Source organism: Bemisia tabaci, chromosome 4 (genome assembly GCF_918797505.1).
Source record: "Bemisia tabaci chromosome 4, PGI_BMITA_v3".
NCBI lineage: Eukaryota > Metazoa > Arthropoda > Insecta > Hemiptera > Aleyrodidae > Bemisia > Bemisia tabaci.
This window is the reverse complement of record NC_092796.1, coordinates 48,371,622-48,395,194: the sequence shown is the minus strand read 5'-3', so window position 1 is coordinate 48,395,194 and position 23,573 is coordinate 48,371,622. Positions and strand designations below refer to the sequence as shown.

The 23,573-nt window shown below is 39.6% G+C and overlaps 1 protein-coding gene across 2 annotated transcripts in view; it reads left to right on the top strand.

Moving 5' to 3' along the window:
• Positions 1–23,264, top strand: part of SPR (Sex peptide receptor) — a 313,008-nt gene extending 289,744 nt beyond the window's left edge. For both annotated transcript variants that reach the window (XM_072299981.1, XM_072299982.1), the window contains 2 exons: positions 16,456–16,746; positions 19,905–23,264. In XM_072299981.1, the coding sequence (XP_072156082.1) occupies positions 16,456–16,746; positions 19,905–20,174 (561 nt within the window). In that variant the 3' untranslated portion in view covers positions 20,175–23,264. The remainder of the gene's footprint in view (positions 1–16,455; positions 16,747–19,904) is intronic.
• Positions 23,265–23,573: the final 309 nt, after the last annotated feature.

The window sequence follows — 23,573 nt, the reverse complement described above, 5'->3', positions numbered from 1 at the left end:
ATCTGTGCCAACTGAGACATTTACAGTTTTCTTAAATACTTGCTTTTAGGCACCAAAAATATTTTTCTTCGACTAACTTCTTCACCTAACATGCAGTTTTGTGTGTGTCTTTGATTATTTTTAATTTTTCGAGTTGGTGTGTTTTCGTTCTCACTGATTCAACTCCAGTGGCATTGCCTATTTTGAACAGAAGTAACAAAACTCGTAGATTTCAAAGAGAGAACTATTAAAACAACCAACGGAATCTTTCTTTCCTTCTTAATATTTCAGTTGAAAATGAAATTCGCACATCTCGAAACTTCCAGATGATGAATGTAATTTTTTGCCTTTTGTGTAGGAAGAATTCCTGCCCTGCGAATAATTCCAAATTTTAGATTCTCCACTAACTGTTTTGAACTAAAATTTCACGGTGTTTTTGTTAAAGCGCTAAAATGAAGAAACGAATCAAAATAAAATGATGCTTACAGAATGGATTAAAATGAAAATAATATAATAAAATTATGAAAAAAGAAAAGTATATAGATCATAGTAGTACTACATAACATTCATTCGGCTCCAAAGCAACTATTGGCCAGGCTAGAAATCTGTGAAGAGAGAGACGTGTACAAATAGAAATCTTTGGAAAAAGAAAATTATAAACATAGAAATTTACAAAAAAGAAAATTAAAAATTGAGGTGTAAATTATATAAAAAAAAGTTAAAATAAGAATTTTATAAAATCAGATAAGATCAAATATTAAATGAAAATTGATAGACCGAAAAACTAAAAAATGCAACCAAGTACTAACAATTGAATATACAATTTAAAAAAATGCAAATAAATAGATAAAATGAAAAGGACAATTAAGAAGAGATTTGGCAACGTCCGATTGGTACTTACGGCGTTTTTCCCAGCGCCCCGGTTTGCTTTTGCCTTTTTGCTTTGGCTGCCCTCCTCCAAACAGAGGGAGCTGCATGGAAATGGATCTTAATGGTCTCCGAGCTGGAGGGTTGTGGGGGGGGGGGGGGGGCTGCCACCGCCTCAAGTACGATATGTCCAGCGAATCCGAATGTTGGGGGGGGGGGGGGGCGGCGGCGGCTTCCGATGACTTACTTGAAGGTCGCGTCAGCATGTGAGCCCAATCCAAATTTGAAATCGATGAGCGTGGAATACGGAAAAATGTGCCCTGTGAATAGCTTACGACACCCCCGCCCGTTCCTCTCGTGTACTGCCGTGCTAAGGAAGAACGCCGTATGAGCATTCGAGAGTTGCCAAGTTTCCTCCAATAAAATGTTTATTTTCGAGGAACATCATCAATATTTTTCCTTGAAATTTTTAAACTTTTTAGATCAAATTGCTAGCAAAATTATCTGAGAAATTGGGAGAAATATATGCACAAATTTTCTTGAAAATCAGTAATTTGGCAAAGGAAATTTGGCAACGCCTGAAGGCTCATACGGCGTTTTTCCTCAGTACGGCAGTGTAAGGGTGTAAATCCATTTTCACGTGAACCTTGAAAAGCTTAGAGTTATATGGAAAACAGGAGTCATGTGAAAGTGGAGATAGAAAAACGATGATATAAGGGATGCCTCTAACGATTGAAGTAGTTCTTCATACCGCCGCCGGCAGACACTGCTAACAACATTATCTTCAGTATCATCCAGTTTATCATAGTCTGTCTCATACGGAAATGTGCACTGAAAAAAGTGCTGTCTCGACTGCTTTTCAATCGTTAGTAGTGGAATCTGGTAGGGGGGTGGGGGTATCGGGAAACTTGAATTTTTAATTGAATTTATAAAATGCGAAAGTATAAGATGGCGGGTGTAGCTTTAACTTCCATCACGGCATATAATTGATTTAAGTGAAACTTGATAACCGGAGGAATTTTTTTAACGGAAAAAAATGTGCACAATCTTATTTTCAATGAGAGGTTAGTCGATGAAAATATGACCATGTTGTATTTATTAACATCAATATTCTTCAGTCACTCTTCATTTCCTGGATAATATATTTACGGAGCATTAAATTTGGACAGCAATATGCGCCAATATGACAAGTAGCGGAGAGAGATTCGCGGAAAACTATCAAGCATTTTATTATCAGTCGCTAAGATGAAATATGCTTTTATTTCTTCCCACTCGCAAAAATAATTCATCTTCCCCTTGTGTCTAGAACCCTCGAATTGAAAATTATGCGATGCAAGTTCGGTCCAGTCCATATCGGTGTTGTTTTGCTTTGCCGACTTTCAGTGTCGAAGAAAAGGGAATAAAGAACAGAGGTAAACTTTTCTCAAAGTTCCGAACAAGTTCTGACGCTTGTAAAACGCGACAAGGTGAAGAAAACTCCGTCGTTACACAATTTAAACTATTACTCGTGAAAACTCAGTCAGTATATTTTCTTTAGCGGAATTTCACCCTCATCTCCAATGAGAATCTGCAGAACTTTTAATGTACCGACTTCCTTAATGTTGCTCTTTTCTCTCTTGCTTTTATCTTGTTTTTTGCTTGTCTTTTTTAGTTTTTCTCCCTTTTTTACTGCGTTGGATCAATCGTGAAGTATTCGAGAAATAGTCAGTTAGCTCCAACTTTCATATGCAGATACTCCTAGCGCCGGCCGTGCGGCCATTATATATATCTACGCGATGATAAGGTTTTTGAAAAATATTTCAAGGCCTATTCGCTTTACGAAAATCCTTTTAGATAAAAAATTTGATGCATGATAAACTTCTTTTTTCTTTGTCTTTTTTTCTTCGTCTTTTGCCTCTTTTCTTCTTCTTTTTCTTTTTTATCATTGGGTGGGTTAAAAAAATCTTCGCATGGATACCAAACTTTGACCAGTTCCCGCTTACTTAATTCGCTGATTTCGTAGACTGGACAATGGCTACTCGGAGTGTTCGGCTATGAGAAATGATATGGATTAACACGGTTAAAAAATAATGTTCGTATTTGGCCTAAAAAATAATAGACAGATAAATTATGTGTATTCAGCACACTATAACTAAACGGAGACAACAGATCTACTAAAAGCAATGGTCAACCTGCTACTTTTAAACACTCAAATGATAATTCTTCTCGGCGTACACTGGAAAAAAAAACACATTGGATCTAGAGTCCAGACTCTTGAAAACATTGACAAGAAAAAGGACTCTTGATTCAATCAGATTTAAGCTTAAATCAAAAGGAAATCCGCTCAAATTAAGAGGCTTGGTTCTTGATTTAAGCTTAAATCTGATTGAATCCAGAGTATTTTTTCTTGTCGATGTTTTTAAGAGTCTGGACTCTAGATCCAATGTGTTTTTTTCCAGTGCACTATTTAGAGAACGAAGGATCGATTGCAATCATCGCGCCACTTAATCCTTAAGTCTGATGCATTGCAAAAATTTCGAACACCACAACGAAACTATTAATCTATTTTTTGACCTTCTTAATTGTATACAAAGGTTGAGCTTTAAGGGAGGTCTCGCTATTTCCTCCCGTCGACTAATGCTGTCCCGTCTTCTGGTGAATAATCATAGAAAATCAGACTTACTCCATGCAGCAAATAAAAGCCCTCGCGAATGCATTTGAAAACCGACCTCCCGCAATCCGAAATTAAAAGGAATTCTTAATGAAAGAAGCGGCATTCGGAGAGCTTTAAACCGATAAAAGCAGGTAAACAGTTTCGCTTCGACGAAAAGCTGAGGGGAAAAATTAATTTTCAAATCTTTGTGCAGTTTCTATAGTCTCCCAGTCAATTTCTCAGTCGACGGGTTGCAGACGAGAGAAAATAAACAACTACGAGAGGGACTGAAATCCCCGATGAGCCGAACTACAAGGGAAAGTGATTGAACTTTTCTTGTTTCTCGCAATACATTTTTCGATTGATTCCAGATTTATTCTGATTGGGAAAAGTACCATTTAACCATCTCGAATTTCTATCGATGGCGGATTCTACGGACCTTGCTACGCTTAAAAATTAGGGTGGATTTAAAAGCTTATGCTAATATCGAAAAAGGAATGGAAAGCTGAAAGGATCGATGTACAGAGTGTTCGCACCAAACACCTCAATAGTCGATTCTTTATCACAGCTTCAAATGGGGAAATATCGATAATCGATCATTCAATCCTCACCACTCGACTCCATAGGAGCTTAAATTAATTCATTTCTGTGTATGTTTATACAGGGTGATCCAAAAGTCCCTTCCACCCCCTCTAACTTTTTACCTAATTGAGGTAAAGATTTGAAACTTGGGGGATATTCCTAGGTCAAAGGGAGCTACTTTTTGGCCCCCCTAAAATTTTCAGGGGGCCCCCTTGGGGGGGGGCAACGGCCCCCAACTTTAAATTTTCAAATGGGAAGACCCCCTTTGTGATAGCTCGTTCGAAAGAGCATAAAAAAAGAAAACTTTTCGCGCAAACCCGAAGTCAATATCTCAAACTGTTTCAAAATGGCGGCCGGTTAAAGTTCAAAATGGCCGAAAATTCACACCGGTTATTTGTTGATGGATTTGCGCGAAAATCGGTATGTAGGGGTATTTTGACACGAGAAAAACGAATTTGACGTTAGATTTTCAAAAAAACCAAAATTTCCAAAATGACCGCCGGTTAAAGTTTAAAATGGCCGAAAATTTTCACCTTGGTTTTTTCCTGATGGATTTGATTAAAACTTGGAATTTGAGAGTATATTGGCATAAGATAAACAAATTTGAACTTAGATTTATAAAAAAATCAATTTTTGGTCATTTTGAACTTTAACCGGCGGCCATTTTGGAAATTTTGGTTTTTTTGAAAATCTAACGTCAAATTCGTTTTTCTCGTGTCAAAATACCCCTACATACCGATTTTCGCGCAAATCCATCAACAAATAACCGGTGTGAATTTTCGGCCATTTTGAACTTTAACCGGCCGCCATTTTGAAACAGTTTGAGATATTGACTTCGGGTTTGCGCGAAAAGTTTTCTTTTTTTATGCTCTTTCGAACGAGCTATCACAAAGGGGGTCTTCCCATTTGAAAATTTAAAGTTGGGGGCCGTTGCCCCCCCAAGGGAGGCCCCCCTGAAAATTTTAGGGGGGCCAAAAAGTAGCTCCCTTTGACCTAGGAATATCCCCCAAGTTTCAAATCTTTACCTCAATTAGGTAAAAAGTTAGAGGGGGTGGAAGGGACTTTTGGATCACCCTGTATGCAGAAAATGGAACTGCAATGGAGATGTTGCATGTGTGAGGAATTTGCGATTTGACTGTTGATTCTTGTGTAAAAGTTTGCGAGAAACACGATGGTGCCACTGGCTCCCTCTGATATTAACTCCCAAGCTCAAAAAACGCTCTCAAGTTGAGGCCAAAATGGAGGGGATATCCCGCGCTACCCTGAGAGTCCACCTCTACATCAAGACAAACTCTTTATGCAAAGATAGGGAGCAAATTCATTGACAGGGCTGCCACCTTATTTGGGGACTCTAAAACTGAAATCACGGCAACCCTGTCAATGTATTTGCTCCCTATCTTTGCATGGAGAATTTATCTTGATGTAGAGGTGGACTCTCAGGATAGCGTGGGATATCCCCTCCATTTTGGCCTTAACTTGAGAGCTTTTTTTGAGCTTGGGAGTTAATGTCAGGGGAAACCAGTGGCACCATCGTGTTTCTCGCGAATTTTTACATGAGTATCAACAGTCAAATCGCAAATTCCTCACACATGCAACATCTCCATTGTCTGGTAGGAAAAATGCTTCCAGTGTAGATTGAAGTACCAAAATCCAGCCCGCCGAATGAGAAGCAGAACATGGTCTAAAAATATAGTGAAAGAAGGGGAGAGGGGGTGTAAGATCGTTCTGAATCCGGTCGTCCCTGCTGCTAGTAATCGTTTCGGTATTTTAACTCCACGGTACATTTTTTCGGGTCGACTCGTTTTTATCCGATTTACTGTCACTCAGCCAGTTTCCCGCAAGATGTCACCCGTATTAAATGCTCCTATCTACCTCTCCCATCTCCTCTTTGCCTTTTCCGACTTAAAACCATCTTGCGGTCTCATCAGCTTGATCCGGCTTTTTATCTGTTTCATTCGTGCCTTTTTGTAACGTGGGAAGCTTGCGTGGGATCAGCGCGACTAAACGTTTCGTCACGTCCTCAGAAACGTTGTTTTTTGGAGACTTGAAACGAGGAACATACAAGGAGATTGCATCATTCTATGGACTTCCGGGCAGGATAAGTGTTGACTGTTGAAGCATCGCAACACATGTTTCCTTGTCCTCATTGTAGTGAGTCAGATGTGGGAGTCGCGGAATCGTATTTTGATGGTTGAAGCTTATAGACTAGCAAAAAATCATTAGATCCGTCCAAACGCCTAGTTTCTACATCCTATACAGGGTTATTCAATAGTCACGCGCCACTGGCCATGCGGGGGGTGGCCATTTGAAATATTTGAGGTATCCCCCGCCCCTCTCCCCGAGGGGACCAAAAACTGATAAGTATTAAAAAAATTTTCCCTTTCGATATGAGGAAAAACGTCTTGAATCTTGAATCGCCATATCATAATTAGAACTAAAGTTACGACCAGTGGTATGTGACTTTTGAATAACCCTGCATATAGCACCATTTGAAAAACAAGGTGTATGACGTCATCCGCCGCGATTGCCATACCATGGTTTTTTCCACCTTGGAATCATCAATATATTACCTTCCAGCCGGAATATCACATGCGCTATTTAGGCTTATACGCTATGTTGCCAAGAATCTCCATATTTTTTCGATTTTTTCTTTAAAACTGTCGCACATACTTTTACGAATATTTTAAGTTGAATCTTGATGAAAGAAAATAAGGTAAAATTCTCCAGGGATTCTATTTTTTAGTGTTTCCGTAAAAGTTTGCCAAGTTGGAGAAGTTAGGAAACACAGGCCTAAGCACAAACGGCGCGGCGCTTGTGATACTTGGACCGCAGAATGACGAGTTCGTGATTAAAACACAGATGAAACCATGGTGTGTGCCACTGCGGTGAAGAACGTCCCTTGTTGCCAGATAGTGCTGAAAAATCAACACTTTTCCCCATCTAAACCCATATAAAATATCAACTTTCAATGTTACATCTTCACATTTTCTCTGGGTTTTGAATGGTGATAATTCTAATAATATTGATCATGAAAACTTGATGTTTGGACAGCTAATAAATTTTACTGCCCTTTAATCTGAAATTATCGAATAAACGCGATTCTGTGACTAGCGCAACTGCCTCTTAAGAGGGGAGGAAGGAGGGGTGTTCTGCGATCACGAAGCTGAACAATACTACTTTTTCCTCGCGTATAATTTTCCTTAAAAAATAAAAAAGGAATGAAAATAAAAATGGTGGAAAATCTAGTCTTGCAACCTTTTAACGACCCTATTTGGGGCTGGAAATGGCTGAGACACTTTGATGCTGGGAGAGTCGGAAAAAAACGAGGGAATTCATCTGTGCTCGGGATTTGTCATGGGAAGTCGGGCCGGAGTCGGACGGAGTGGATTGGACAGGGTGAGTCGTAGCCGGCGCACAGTGGATCGAGTCGATAGGAGATGTTCGGACAAAATTTGGAAACTTTAAACGCCTATTACTCCATTTATGCAAAAATTTGAGGCTTCCAAAGTGGTTCCATTGGTTTTCTCGTGAAATTTTCTTCCAGAGGCACCCCTTGAAATCTAAAATGTGACGAATTAAGCATCAAAATTCGCGGTTTTAGTCGAAAATTTCATGTCCGACCTCTCCGATCGACTCGATCCACTGTGCGGCGCGGCGGCTGGATTTCGCGACTGTTAGTCGTGGCTTAGGCGGCTCACGCAGTAAATCAGCCGCCTGTGTCAGTGCGCGTGTGTGCGCGCGTCTGAATAAATCACCCACGGCTACGCACTTTCGCACTTACAGATAACTCCCGGTCCCCTCATTGAAATAGCCCGATAAAAAATGGGCCCGCAAAGCCCCCGGCCCGGAAGGTCCTCTAAATTACCCCCGACACGCCACCCAAATGCCCGTCAAATGCCTACTCAGTTTCATATTAATCTCAACCTGGGGCTTATCCAAACTTTAAACTCTGTCGTCCCGGGCACTTATCTGTGCCCGCGCACGAGCATAGTCCCTGCGAATCAAAGACAATATATTTTAGAAACCTCCCTCTGCAATCCTCCCCACGGTGTGAAATTTTTTCCCGGAATTCAATGCTCAAATTTGCCCAATCATGACTTACGAACAAAAAGTCGAAAAATTGGTGCGATAGCATTCCTGACCTACTTTGCAAAAACTCCCCTAATGAAGCGCACACCCCGATATTCAGCCGTATTTTATATATAAGATAACATTTAGGTTGTAGACTCCAACAATCCTCGCCTGTTGCTTCGGTGATTCTTTGACACATTTTTCATTTGACGTATGATGCCCAATGAGGTTAAGATAATAAAGTCCTTACAGAGACAATATATTGCAGAAACCTCGCATACAGTTTTCTTCAATTTCAACAATTACTTTTCGACGTCAACGTTTAGATAGGCCTATCGATGACCGAGAAGCAAGGGGTTGAGCAGTTGGTTTAGAAACCTCAACCTAATTTGCAACAACTCACCTAGCAAAGTAATCACCTCACATTCATCAGTCGCCGAGGTAAATAGGTTCCTTCAAAACAGCCACCACAAATATTCCTAACCCTACCCCCAATAAATCCTACTCCTATACAATTATAGTAAATTTCTCTAGATGGTTGTAGGCTCCTACACTGGAGTAAAAGCCTCTTAAATAACAATAAGAAGAGGAATTTTTAGGCCAGGTAGATTTTTTTCTGCACAATGAGTTAATCAATAATCATTGAGCAAAAACTAACGTTGACCTTAACCTTTCCCTCACTCGATTACATTCCTTAGACTTTGCTAGTGCAAGGTTTCTAAAATGTATTTTCTTTGGGTCTCAATGGGGAGTAGAACACTTTATTTTCCCACCTTGAGGTGGAAGGTTATCAAGATTTGCACTCGCGTAATGGAGACGGCACGGGGATTGGAAGGAAGTGAATATGAATCGATTGTCTGGGTTTGGGGAGTGTTCCAACGCTGAAACTCAATTCCTAGTAGTTGCTCAATTCCAATGGGAACCTATGAAAAATGCAAAGGCGAATATAGGCAAATAAACAAGGAGAGTGGCGTATCGAGAAATGCCTAGCATTGAACACCAACGCAAACAGACGATGAATAATTCATGGGAATTTTAAAGGAATCCCTCGTAAGAAATTGGATCAAGGCTCTCCGAATAAACAAATGAAATTGATGAGGAGTGTCGCTTTTTCGCCACGTGTGGACTGGTAATACTCGAGGACGCACACAATGATTTTGTTTTTTCCTCATCGCGATTTTATTACGTGCGATTTCCGTCGCGTACGTGCCTGCAATGTGCCGAGTCGTCGCTCTTTACACAAAAGAGCGTAACTAAATTTTCACGCGAGCCTAGGAGTATGGGAATTACAAATGGGCGACAGGGTTTATTTTATTCAGGATTTGGGTCTCCGGACGAGGAAAGCAGTGAAGTGTTCTGCCGCGCTAAGAAAGAACACCGTATGAACATTCGAGAGTTGCCAAATTTCTTTAATTAAAATTTGTATTTGAGAGGAAAGTTATAAATATTTTTCCTTGAAATTTTCAGGAACTTTAGGTGAAATTGCAAACAATATAATGATTATGTAGCATCGCGTCCAAGATATTGGACTCCATGCTCACCCTTGATATACATGTAATTGCCTGCTCATCTCGTCCAAAATCTTGGACTCCATGTTCATCGCTAAACTTCTCACTTCTTTGCTTGAGCATGGAGTCCAAAGCAAGTAGACCTTCCTTAGTTTTAAAGAATTCATCATGATAGAAAATCGTATACTTCGCTTATCTAATCTAACTTGAACTAACCTAACCTAACCTAACCTAACCTAAGCAATGCACAATTTTTTCGTCTTCATTTCACAAAAATTGTCCTTGTAAATTTTTGGACCCTATGCTCGTGTATTTTCAGAGAACACCTGCAACCCACAATTTTGGACGCTATGCTCACTTCGATTTTTCGAAAAAATTATCCCTAATTAAAGTAAGCATGGATTCCAAGATCTTGGACGTGATGAGCAACCGAACATTATACAACTCAACATGGAGTCCAGTATCATGGACGCGATGCTACATTACCAATATGATTTGAAAATTGGATGAAAAATAATATTCATAAGTTTACCAGGAAATTCGTGTTTTATAAATCGAAATTTGGCAACACCTGAAGGTCCATACGGCGCTTTTACCTTAGCACGGCAGTGTTTCTCTCGACATTTTTAATAGTCAGAGAATGCCTCCTCTCCAAGGAACGCTTATAAAAGCGGGGTTGGGGGTTGGAATCATTGTCATGCATGCTCCGACTCACGACGGGTGGAAATTCAAAACTCGGTAAGCGCCGTCAGGTACCGCTGAGATTGTGCGATTGTTTCTCTCGTAAAGAGAATCCAGTGGCCCAAGAATATTAACTCTTGTGTTGAAAGAAACGTGCGCATTCACATCATCTGTTCCAATTTAAATTGAATCAGAGAGTCAAAAACCCGTAGTTTTGAACATCCAATAGACGTAAAAGAAAATTGCAACTTTTCTAAGTTTTATAATTTTCCACCGTCTGAGCTCATAAACGTTTAATTAAAAATAGCACGCTTTATATCAACCAAAAATATAGTTCCATCAATCTTAACTTTTTCTTAAGAATGTTGCAACATTGCTTCCTCTCCATTTAAAACTATGAAAATTAATCTATTCTCGGAGGGGACATGTGCTCCAAAAAGGATCGATTATTCAAAACATGTTTAAATGGAGAGGTAACACTTTTGCCAACTTGCTGGGTCCGCTTCTGTTCGAAAGTCACGCTTTTGACAAATTCAAACTCTTTACACTAAGGTCATTTCCGCCATCGAAAAATAAGTATGCACAGAAATATTCAAATAGTCACCGATGACAGATCTCCCGGGCCTTCGGGAGCTATTAAAGCCAGCTGTTTACCAACGAGCAGTCTCCGATGCGAAATTGCCTTCAAATAGCCGGGTAGGCAAAATGGTCTCTTCAGAGTACGAATAGTTGCTCGGTGGATTTGAAGGCGCGTCTACCGGTCAGCATCCGTGAAAACCTATTCTGCCATGCCGCAGAAGAACGCCGTTTGAGTATTTGGAGGTTGTCAAACATTTCTCATAATGAAATACGAATTTTTAAGAGACGTTTTGAATTTTTTTATTTCGATTTTTCGGAGAAGAATATTCATAACTTAATATAATGCGCCTACGTTCAAGATTTCTAGGATAAATAGTTATGAACTTTTTTTAAAGATTTTTAGCGATATCAAATGAACTATACGTTTCGCGATTAAGAACTTTTATTCCTGGCTTATTGTTGAAACAACGTATGTGCCTCTAAATTTCCTGTAAAGATGAGTGTTTCTATGGATGAGCCAGGGATACTATATGCTTATTGAGAAATACAGTCCAAGTGCCCTGTTCTTCGTGAAACTTCTATGATCATCAAAAAAGCACTTGGAACTTGTTCGGCTGAAATTGACAAATTTTAGCTGTCACTATATTTAAAGAGGAAGGGGGGAGGGTATTTTAAGTTCGCGCTAGGCAAAACAGCTATAAGCGCCATGTTCTGTAAGCTTGTGTGGTTACATTTTGGATTCAAGATAAACATATTTTAAGGCTAGAAATCGGCAGAAAAGGGCACAATTTTGCTTGAGACAGACATAAGTACAGCTCTCTTGCAAAATAACTTGAATTTGCTTCTGTTTTGCCTGAAACAACGTCAATTTTTGCGCACCTTCTGCCTCCTGCCTCCAAATTCCCGCTTGTATACAAATGAGGCGAATTTTGCTGTTTTAGGTTTAACAGTCAGTTCATTGGAATTAGATCAGACAAATTTTGAAGGGAACTCGATTTAAAAAGAGAAGCGTTACATTACTTTGGTAACACGACAATACTGCTGTGATAGCGAAGAGAACCGTATGTGCAAAAAAGAAGTTTTGAGAAAACGGGCTCAGAAGCTTCCGACCCGAAAATTTCATTGAAAGAAGCCTCATTTCTTTGTCAAATTGCCACTAATTGTCCGAAAGATTCCTAGAAATCGTTTGGCTAATCAAAAATCGACTGATTTTATTTCCATTTCATAAAAAGGGTATTTTTTCATTTTCATGCTAAGTTACCTATAGGCAAGACAGTCGTAAGTGCTATCTTCTGCATGCTTTCGTGGTTGCGTTTTGGACACACAACAAACACATTTTCAAGTTAGAAATTCGCAGAAGACGGTGGCACTTTACTTGAAAGCACTGTTTTCATTGGCTCTCTGAAGGAAGGAATATTGTCACTTAATGCTGTTTTGCCAAGATCTACGTCTTTTTTTCGCACTTACTTCGTTCTCAAATGTCTCGTTTTGATAGAATTAAGATGAGTTTTGCTGTTTTAGCCATTTCAGTGATTTCATCCAAAAGAGTTTATACGAATTTTGAAGGAAACTCGATTTCGAAAATTTTACACTTACTGCTCTCTACCCTATGACGGCAGAGTGCAGTGGAAAAATTGATCGATTTCTTTCGAAAATTAATCTATATCAAATGCATTTCAGCGGTGGGCAAGCGATTATCGCAACCCGGGTTGCTCTCGGCTGTTTTGGGTCGCATCCAAGCTACGCAACATTAAGACACTCGAATAGATAAAATTTTCGGACGTCCGTCAAGTGGGCGAATGGAAGCAGTGGTAACTCGTAATCTATTATTCAGGCGAGTCAAAGCGTAAGTGTACTGCATTGTTTGAGCACAAAATCGATGAAAGGCGCTCAATCGCTCAGTACAACACCCACTTTCGGCCGACATAACATCGCACGAGGGTTCAAAATCGAAGACACATTAGCTTAAAAGCAGCAACCTTCAGGGCAGGAGCTCGGAAACCATGCAACAAGTCCTATATTTTCTTGTCAAGCTTTGTCGTGAAAAATTCCTGGCGTTATGAAAGTTCAATACTGCTACTATACTGCCGTGCCAAGGAAGAACGCCGTATATGAACCATCAGGCAACTCTCAGTATAAGGGGACTCTATTGCAAACAAGCCGATGTTTTGGAAACTTGTTTCGCTCATGATGTCACCCGAAGCTCATCATCCACCATGTAGGTCGGTAAATGTGCTGGTTACGCGCTCAAATTCCCATCAATTTCCGATAAAATGGTGACTGGTGCGCACCATCTACCATCAAATTTCTGCGGCCTGCAAAAATTTGATGGTAGATTATGGAACTGTGGGGCTCATCCTTCATCTGATTTCCACACAACCGTGCTTATTTCATGCTTATTTGAATCAACACGCTGTTTTAATTAATTTTACTCGTCAATCTAGATAACTCTCGACCGCCATCTTGGTCATCATTTTGATCGGAATTTGACGGAAATTTGAGCGTGTAACCAGGCCATATCAGCCAAAATAAGAAGGATGACTGTTGCTCCCTTATAATTTTCCATAAGAAATTGTTGAATCCCCGAAAGTAAAAGCTTCCACCTGTCGACAAGAGGCCAGTGGAGGGTCTCTTGTCTCTGATGACCATACTGTTCGGGTCACTCTGCTTTACTCGCCGAAGGATGGACTTGAGAAGGCCGCCAACTCACCTACTTGCCGGAGCAATCAATAGATTGTTAATAAGCGGGCAGGGGCAGGGGTTTGTGGGTCAGGTATTTTTATCACGCGGAAAGATTACCCACCGAGAGCGCACTCGTCATTTCCCATTAGCCGAAGCAATCCCGACAACTCGATTACAAGCTCGTGTGACTGTAACTCACGCGTTAAGCAAATACTCACACCCCTCCCCTCCCCCTCCCATTTCCACCCCTGTTCCCCCACCCGCCCTTGCACACGTTTCCATCGCACAGTTCATAAAAAAGCAATCAACTCGCCATGCCACACAACACGTCTACGTCAGATCGTTACGAAAATCGGAAAATTATCCATCGGCCCATCGTTAGTGAGTACCTGTTGATATAGCCACGGTTCGTCCGCTTGTTGCACCGAATGGAATCGGTTCCGTTCACCGTAGATTTTTGGCTGTTTTAGAGCCGGTATCACCGAGAAATATGGACAAAAAACGCCAACTAAATTTCCGAGACCTTCGGGCGGAATTCCTGTCTCGTTCCGTTCCTCCCTGTTAATAATTTAAAATAATTGATTATTATTTTTTAAAAAAAAAAAATAAATTTCCGAAGAAATAGAGTTTTTGTTACGCTCTGAAGTTTCCGGTTGAAAGAACGCCAGGGTGTTTACGAGTCCGGATTTTCCGAAAAGTCCGGAAATAGTACTGATTTTTCCAGGGCGGTCCGGAAGTACTGAAAAAGTGCGGAAATTTTGCAAGAAATTCCGGAATTTTTTCTCATTTTTGTCGCAATTTGAGCGGGAGATTCAAATTTTCGAAATTTTTCGAATTTCCTCAGTTGAAGGTATCGGAAAAGTACTGAATTTTTCCTTGAGGAGGTACTGAATTTTTTGGGAATGTACTGAAAAAGTACTGTAAAAGTACTGATTTTTGTCCAGCCTGTCTCAGTAGACACCCTGAACGCAGTTTTTAGAAGAATCTATGCTACTGTTAGTATAAATCTATTTTACTGTTAATTATGACACTAATAGTTCCGTTCTTTATTTATACATATAAGAAACGTTGATTTGACGTCACATTTTTCTTATCCAACGAGGCAACCTCGAAATAACTGTATGTGTTTGAGTATGTGCGTAGATACGCGTGTTAGGGGTCTTTCAATATAGATAATCGTCTAATTTTACGTCACCTCCTCGCCGTTAGGGCGACCCTCACTTCATCCCCCCTCCCGCGCTTTGTTTTTCCGTCTCATTGAATATTTTGCGCTCTCCTCTGCGTTTTGAATTTACTCAGCGCCCTACACAATTAAGTGCGCAGTTATTTTTTCCCTCCCCCGCTTGCATAATAAAAGCTTTCGCCTCCTCCCCCGGATCGAGAGGTCATGAATGTTTGCGTGCTATTTTCCGCGATGACGCGAAATTATCGCGAAATTTCCCCGCTTGAAAAAAGGCGCTGTCCAACGAGTGCTCTCGCTTCACCTGAAACAGATATTTAGTATTGACTCAAGCTTCACTAATGGTTTTTGTATGTAAATTACTCAGGGGATGAATATGAAGGGTGGGTAAAAAGCTACGTGGCGCAATTATTTTGGCATTATCTATTTAGTTATTTTCCTTACCACTTTAAACCTTTTTTTTATATTACCTTATTGTTTTCTATCCTCACCTATCCTTTTTTTACAGTGGCGTGGCGTGTTTTGCGATATATCGATTGACTTGCCATTTAAAACCTATGGGAAATGATCGATAAGCAGGCTGTTCGCAACGAACACCCTAATAATCGATTCTTCACTATATATAGCCTCAAGTAAGGAATTATCGATAATCGATGATTCACACCTCGTCACTGTATTTTTGAGCTCTCTGACCACTGGACCCTCCACTGGCCTCTTCGCGACAGGTGGAAGCTTTAACTTTTGGGTATTCAACACTTACTTATGGACAATTATAAGGGAGCAACAGGCATCACTCTTTTCTTGGCTGACCTACCTACATGGTGGCTGATGAGCTTCGGGTGATGTCATGAGCCAAACAAGTTTCCCAAACTACGACTTGTCTTGGCTTGTTTGCAAAACGAAACTGCCAACACGTTGTCTAACATCAACCATGTAGGTAAGTCAACAGTTTGATGTTGATGTCCTAAAAGTAAAAGCTTCCACAATACACTGGAAAAAATACACATTGGATCTAGAGTCCAGACTCTTGAAACCATTGACAAGAAAAAATACTCTTATTTCAATCGGATTTTTGCTTAAATCAAAACGAAATCCGCTTAAATTAAGAGGCTTGGTTCTTGATTCAAGCCAGATTCTGATTAAATCAAGATTACTTTTTCTTGTCGATGTTTTTAAGAGTCTGGACTCTAGATCCAATGTGTTTTTTTTTTCCAGTGTAATCCTTTTTTTACAGTGGCGTGGCGTGTTTTGCAGTATATCGATTGATCTGTCATTTAAACCTATGGGAAATGATCGATAAGCAGGCTGTTCGCAACGAACACCCTAATAATCGATTATTCACTATATATAGCCTCAAGTAGGGAATTATCGATAATCGATTATTCACACCTCGCCACTGTATTTTTAAGCTCTCTGACCACTGACTTGTCTCTGCCACGGACAGACCACCGCGCACCGGTTTTGCTCTTTTTGGAACACATACAATTAGGCGCCCACAGCCCAGTTGCCCGGTGAAGAGATAGATCCGCCTATCCAATAGTCCTTTGTCACGGAATGACTTTTAATATCGTCATCGAACATACGCCGTAGAGGGTGACGATTTAGTGACTTGTGAATCCCATTGCTAGTATGTCTTATAGCCCATTTAGTGGAATTTGGGTGAATCTGATAAGATTGAACGTTTGTGGTTTCAGGTGCACGACGCGGCGTGGGTGCGGGACACAGTGAGCCTGGACGTGTACTACACGATGTACTACGGGTTCCGGGTGATCTTCGTGCACATGGGGCCGTGCATCTCCCTGGTGGCGCTCAACGTCCTCCTCTTCCGGGCCATGCGGGAGGCCCAGCTCAAGCGGGACAAACTCTTCAAGGAGAACCGCAAGTCCGAGTGCAAGCGACTCCGCGACTCCAACTGCACCACGCTCATGCTCATCGTCGTCGTCACCGTCTTCCTCATGACCGAGATCCCCCTCGCCGTTGTCACCGTAAGTATCCTCGAACAGAGGCCAGAATTTGTGACGCCACTATACGGGGATTCTCTATTATATCCAATGGGTCAGTTGCGCTAGTTATAGAATCGTGTTTTGATCCTTGACTCTTGTAGATTAGCTAAAAAGCATAAGATCTGTCTAAATAGCAACTTCAATATTACTTCAATTCTACTTCAATATTAACCGAGATATCGCCCTTTGAACACGGAGAAAAAAACTTCGTGTGTGGGACCTGAAGTTGAGGTCATATGGATCTCTGAAGTTTTCTGATCACGCATCCGAAAACTTGAGGTCGAGCTGCTGAAGTTCGGGCCAGACATCGAGGTACTTCGGCATGTATCGAGGCACTTCAGATGTGTGACCCGAACCCTTCGGTATGTATCGAAGTTGACCGCATTAAAAGTGTTTAAAACGTACCGTGGGATGAATGTGGGAATGCCTCAAGTACTTTCAAATACTAGAGTCTTTTTTCACCAGAAAACAATCTCTTTTTTTGTTAAAATCATACCAAATTAAGGCTTCAACTATCATTGGGACAGAATAATTACATGAATGAAGGATAAAAATCAATAAACATGTGCATTTCAAAAACAAATCAAATATTGACCCCTAATTGACTCGAATGAAATATAATCATACAAGTGGAGAGAAGAAAGATAAAGTTGGGTTCTATGTAATGTTTTATCATTTAAATTGACAATAATTCCGAAAAACTGTTCAAAAACTTCAAAATCGTAAGTTGAAAACCAGCAACGCCGCGCCGCAAGCTCGAGTAATCGCGTCAAACACAGTGCGGCCGGCGCGGAACACATAGTAGCGCCTTACAAGTCTGCCGGATACTACATACATTGCGCGTATACCACGGTGCGCGCTCAAGTCGTTGAAAAGTCACATTTTTTTGCCTAGGCACACCTATGCCTGTAATATCGAAAAATCATGGGGGGGGGGGGGGGGTCTAACGCGCACCATGATGGGCTTGTCTGTTGGCGATTTTCCGGACCACTTTGAGGAGCCAGTCCGCCTCTGTATTTAGAGCGTTGGGAGAATGAGGAGAATTCCTCGAATAGACTGGTATTGGTTCTATATGGTGTCTGTGCATCCGAGGAATGAGCCAATAAAAATGAAAATATATTGCACATACAACAGTCTCTCTAGGGTGTAATATCCATTTCCTCAATTAACAAATCTAACGACTTTTCAAGAGAATTAGCAATACTCTGAACTTAGTTTTTATATGCTCATTTTTTCTGAAAACTTCCTTGGCTGATGTGCATGCTTAAAGCGGTCAACTGTGCAAAAAGCAAAGCCAGATTTCTTCTTTATTTATTTTAATCATTGCAGAGCAGCACTGGAAAAAAAAACACATTGGATCTAGAGTCCAGACACTCAAAAACATCGACAAGAAAAAATACTCTTGATTCAATCGGAGTTTTGCTTAAATCAAGAACCAAACCTCTTAATTTGAGCGGATTTCCTTTTGATTTAAGCAAAAATTTGATTGAATCAAGAGTATTTTTTCTTGTCAATATTTTCAAGGGTCTGGACTCTAGATCCAATGTGTGTTTTTTTCCAGTGAGCGTCTCTGTACGAATGAAGTTATATTACGGTCACATTCATCCAATCAGTTTTTAATTCAGTTTCTTTTCCAGTTATTTTTGACACTTTTCACTAGTATTTTTATGCATACAGCACCGTTTTTTGTGGCATAGCACTCATTTCATTTTTGACTTCTTGCTAAAAGAAATGGTCGTTCCTATCAGTCTTGTGGTCCTTTAACGATTTTTCCTCTTGCACATGAGATTCGACAACAATGCGGATTGCAATAGATATAATGGAGACACCAAAAACAGGAAATGCATGCCGAAGGGTCGGAAGAGGACAGAGAAGGATATAGGAGGGGAATAGTCGAGAAAAAAAGGGTCATGAAAAAAGGGGATGATTTTAATCTCTTTAAGTACCGATAGAAGATATTTGAACTGAAAAGAGCATTGTGGATTTACTCTTGGCTTTCCGACAGTATTTCACACTCTTATCTAGGAATAACGTGCTGGATGGTTATTTGTGCCCCTGAATTATTACAACCGAATCCTTAAATTGTTCAACGATTTCCTCGGGTCTAATTGAGAGAATACTTCACTTATACGGTAACAGTCTGTTTAAATGCTACTGTTCAACATCATTTGATGACTTTTATTTTGGATTCAAAATTACAGCGTGTCATCATTATTGATCAATCCTAATCTGTCAAATGGTTTTTCGTAATGAGAACGTTGATTAGGGGCCAATTTGATTTGTTCTTGAAATGCATATGTTCATTGCTTTTTATCCCTCTTACATAAGTTTATTCTGTCCAGATAATATTTGAAGCCTTAATTTTGATATTTTTAAGTTCCAAAAATACCCTTGAATTTGAAGAATATGCAACCTGCACCATTTTTCACCGATACAATTTTTGTGAATTTGTGTGATGTGTGATTTTGAAGCTTGTTTTGTTTGTTTGTTTGTATTAGATCTAAAGATTACAGTATCAGAATTGAATACGTTGAAACGTTACCGGCATATCAATATTTCCTAAAGCTTCAAACTATAAAAAATGATTAAAGGAGAACAATTCTAAGACAAGTTATAAATATTTATCAAACATTGAAAAGAAAATCCCCCTGAGCCATTTTTTTTTTTTTTTTTTTTTTTTTTTTTTTTTTTGCAAATACCTTTATTGCTTTGCACTAATATAGGTTTTTGTAGTTCACATGCAGGAATGCAGGTCTCTGCACTATTTTATCAACATAATAAACTTAAGAAAGAGGGATGAGAAGCAATAAGATTCATTTCAAACACAAATCAAATTGGCTCCTATTCGACGGTCGGTCGAATTGCTCGGCTTTGTTCATCGGTCAATTCATGTCGATCGAATCTACAGTGGGTTTTCTTAAAATAATCGTCAATCGAATCGGTATCGATTTACTCACATCAATCGATTCAAGTTTTTATTTTTCGATGGATTCATGGCGATCGAATCCATGACCTCCGATCGCTACATCCCTTCCTAAATCCGGCACTGAACTAGATCCATTTAGTCAATGTCCAGCAATTCACTGGGTGACGGCGAAGCGTGAATAAGTAAATAATCTGGATGTATGTGTGTTGGACAGATCCTGCACATAATCTCGAGCAGCATAACGGAGATCCTGGACTACACAGTGGCGAACGTGCTGGTGCTGTTCACGAACTTCTTCATCATCGTGAGCTACCCGATCAACTTCGCCATCTACTGCGGGATGTCGCGGCAGTTCCGCGAGACTTTCAAAGAACTCTTCATCCGCGGCGCAGTCCAGGTGACCCGCAGGAACGGCGCCGGCGGCAGCTCCCGCTACTCCCTCGTCAACGGGCCCAGGACCTGCACCAACGAGACTATACTATAATTATATACAGTTTTCTTTTAAATACATTTTTCCTCCTTCTTTTCTGTTATCATAGTACTGGAGATAAGAAACTGAACACTGGTAAAAAAAAAGTAGCCTGGATCAAGAGTCCAGACTCTTAAAAACATTGACAAGAAAAAATACTCTTGATTCAATCGGGTTTTCCCTTGAATTGAAGAGCCACGAGCCTCTTGATTTAAGCGGATTACCATTTGAATCAAGAGTATTCTTTCTTGTCAATGTTTTTAAGAGTCTGGACTCTAGATCCAAGCTACTTTTTTTACCAGTGAACGATTATCCTACTTGCACCGAAAAACTTAAAATTCAGCTTAATAATGATGAAATTTTCAAACCAAATACAGTGGGAATCGGATATTACGACATCGACGACATACACTGCCGTGGTAAGGAAAAACGCCCTATGGACATTCGAAAGTTGTCATAAATATCCCTGTATATAACGTGTATTTTTGAGGAAAGTTATTCAAATTTTTCTTCAAACCTTTCAGATATTTTGGATCAAATTGCGAGGAAAATTGTCCGAAACGTTTGAAGAAAATTTTTTAAAATTTTCCTTGTAACTACGTTTTTAATTGAAGGCAATGTGGCAACGGCTAAAGGCACATGCGGCGTTCTTTCCTAGCACGGCAGTATTGGTCATAAACGACGTGATCTCGGGTCGGTCCCGCGACTTGCGACTGAAATCACGTTGATTTAATGTATTTTTGCAACGGTTATAACGACAATCGGCTACAACGACCAAATAAAGCGGCGGTCCCTGTAGAAAGTCGTTGTATCCGATTTCCACTGACTCTAAATTGAACGGGTTATTTGAATGGGAGCGTGACAACCAAATCTTCAGGAATTGAGTTTTCGTCGGGGGTAACAAATACTTTTCTTTGAGGGTCCAAGCGTCTTACAACTCCACAATTCTGCCGATATTGCTCTTCAAACGCCGTCTGACAACATTTGAATATTTTCTTTAGTGAAAAAAGGGCGTAAGTTCCAAGCCACCTCTCTCACTGAAGAGTGCTTGATGATGATAAAAACTGTGAATAAAGGCACAGATTTTAATTTTAATATTGTCATTGAACACGCAAGCTATTTGACTTTCAAAATACTGCTAAAAATGACAGTTCTGAGTAGTATCGTGGGAGAAGGGCGTATCTACCTACCAATATGTTAACTTTTTCATTCCTCACTCAATTTTTTGTCCCTCCTTGTGTGTCCATGGTCTTATTACAGACGGTTTGAAGAACATTAATCGATTTTTTCGAACAGAATTATGAAAAAATTGTCGATGATTTCAGGTTTTTTCTTGTTTTCGCGAATCTTGACCTTTAGCGATTACACTCTTCTTCATAAACTGCTTAATTAAACCTGATAATGCCAAATGGAACTGTTTTTTAAGAACTTGCGTGTCTCATCACGCGGTTTACGTCCCCAGCTAGACGCACATAGCTTTGAATGGTTTCCCCAAAAGGAAAAGTCCCTAAGCATAATCACATACTTCCTCATTCTTAATTTTCCTCCAGCAAATACCATCAGTGTTGGTTGTCTCTAGGCACGTCTTGTTTCTTATCTTCAATACTTCCTCGACTGCTTATTTATTTCTGTAAATAAAATATTTTTATCAAAAGAAAATTTTACTGTACATATTATTTTCTTAGAAATTATTTACAGGGTATAAAGTGTTAAATTATGAAATTTCGTACGTGTTCCTCGTTGCTCTAGCCATGGGTAAATTGACTAAGCATAATCGTCATGACAAAGGTCATACTGAATGATATTAAGGTCACCGATAAGCGTAACAAGGGAAATAGTTGGAAATTTAAGGAACCCCTAGTTAAATACGAAGCACTTTGTAAGACGGGGAAAAATTTGAGTTTATCAAGAGATGCGTGTTTCTTAAGCCCTCATCAATTCTTGCCGTTGAATAATAGGAAGCTTGTGTTGGAGTTTAACTCAATTCCTTCATGTATAGTAGACCGAGTCGCTGTTGATAATTTTGAATGATTTTTCACTTATAAAGTTGAAATAAGGCCCTGATTGAATGTAGATCGGACTGATTTCGTGTAGTCATGACAGACTTATCGTGTAAAACATTTCAATGGTACGAAACAGAAAAGCTCGTATCTCGATCTGTGACGTAACGAACAGTCTGCCACGTTTAATGCGGATATAGAAAAACTAAATGTGTTTAAATCGCGAAATTCTCCACGAGTTTTCTTCGGCTATCTTCAAATGTTTTAAAATCTTTTATGGAAAATATTGATTACTGCTTATTATAAAAGTAAATAAGGGCAGAAATTTTGAATGTGTCCTTTAAGTTACATTGTCGTAGATTTATCTGGTAATTACATTTTGTTCGTGGAATTGAAAACGCAAATTTAGTAAATCGTATCAAAATTTTTGCAACACTAACACCCTTATCAGAAAAATCACGAGAGTCTGCGAACCAAAAGTAGAGAGTAAAGAGACACGGAGCTTTTTATGGTTCTAAATGCTTTCAAAATTGCAAATAATGCTTCAGAAATCTGCTTTTGCCCTTATTTCACATGCTGCCTCACGATTTCAAGTCAAACAATTTCTACTTGAATTAAAGATCGAAGCTATTTCGCCAAATTTGAAATTGTGTTTCTTGATAACATTTCCCCATTGTTTAGATGGATATCCACAGAATCTAGATTCAAACTTGCATAGAATAAATTTTTCTCTTTTTAAATTGAATAGTTACGTGGATAATGATGCGTCATTGCTTAAAGTGAGTAAAACGATGGCTTCAGTCAAATAAAATGACGTTACGGATGGAAAGGAAACAACAATTTCAACCTCAAATATCCACCTTTCACCCTCTGTGAATTGAGAGCGTAGAGCGACCTACGAATACATTTTTTTTTCAATACATGTTATAGTTAAGTTACTTTATAAAGGTCACGAAATTATGTGTATCATATTTCTAACATTGAGTGTGCCAATTTTGTATAAAAGAGATCTATGAAAAAGTTGACGACATTCTCAAATTGTATGTGAGTTGTTATGTTTGACTGTTATTTCTCTTTGCACTAAACGGTCTACGGAACAATAAAATGAGTTTTTTCTTTTATTCGTCCCATTGAAAGAACAACTGCGTGAACAATTCTAATGAAGTAATTCAATCGTTCGGCTGTTAACATTGCGACTGTTCACATTTTTTTCAGTGGCGTGGCGTGCTTTGCGTGTATTGATTAATCTGCCCTTTAAACCTAAGGAAAAGGATCGATAAACAAGGCGATCGTAACGAACACCTCAATGATCGATTCTTTACTACAGCTTTAATTGGGGATATATCGATAATTGATCTTCACGCCTCGCCACTTTGCTTTTTAAAAGATAAAAAACTGTGAAACTGCTTTACTG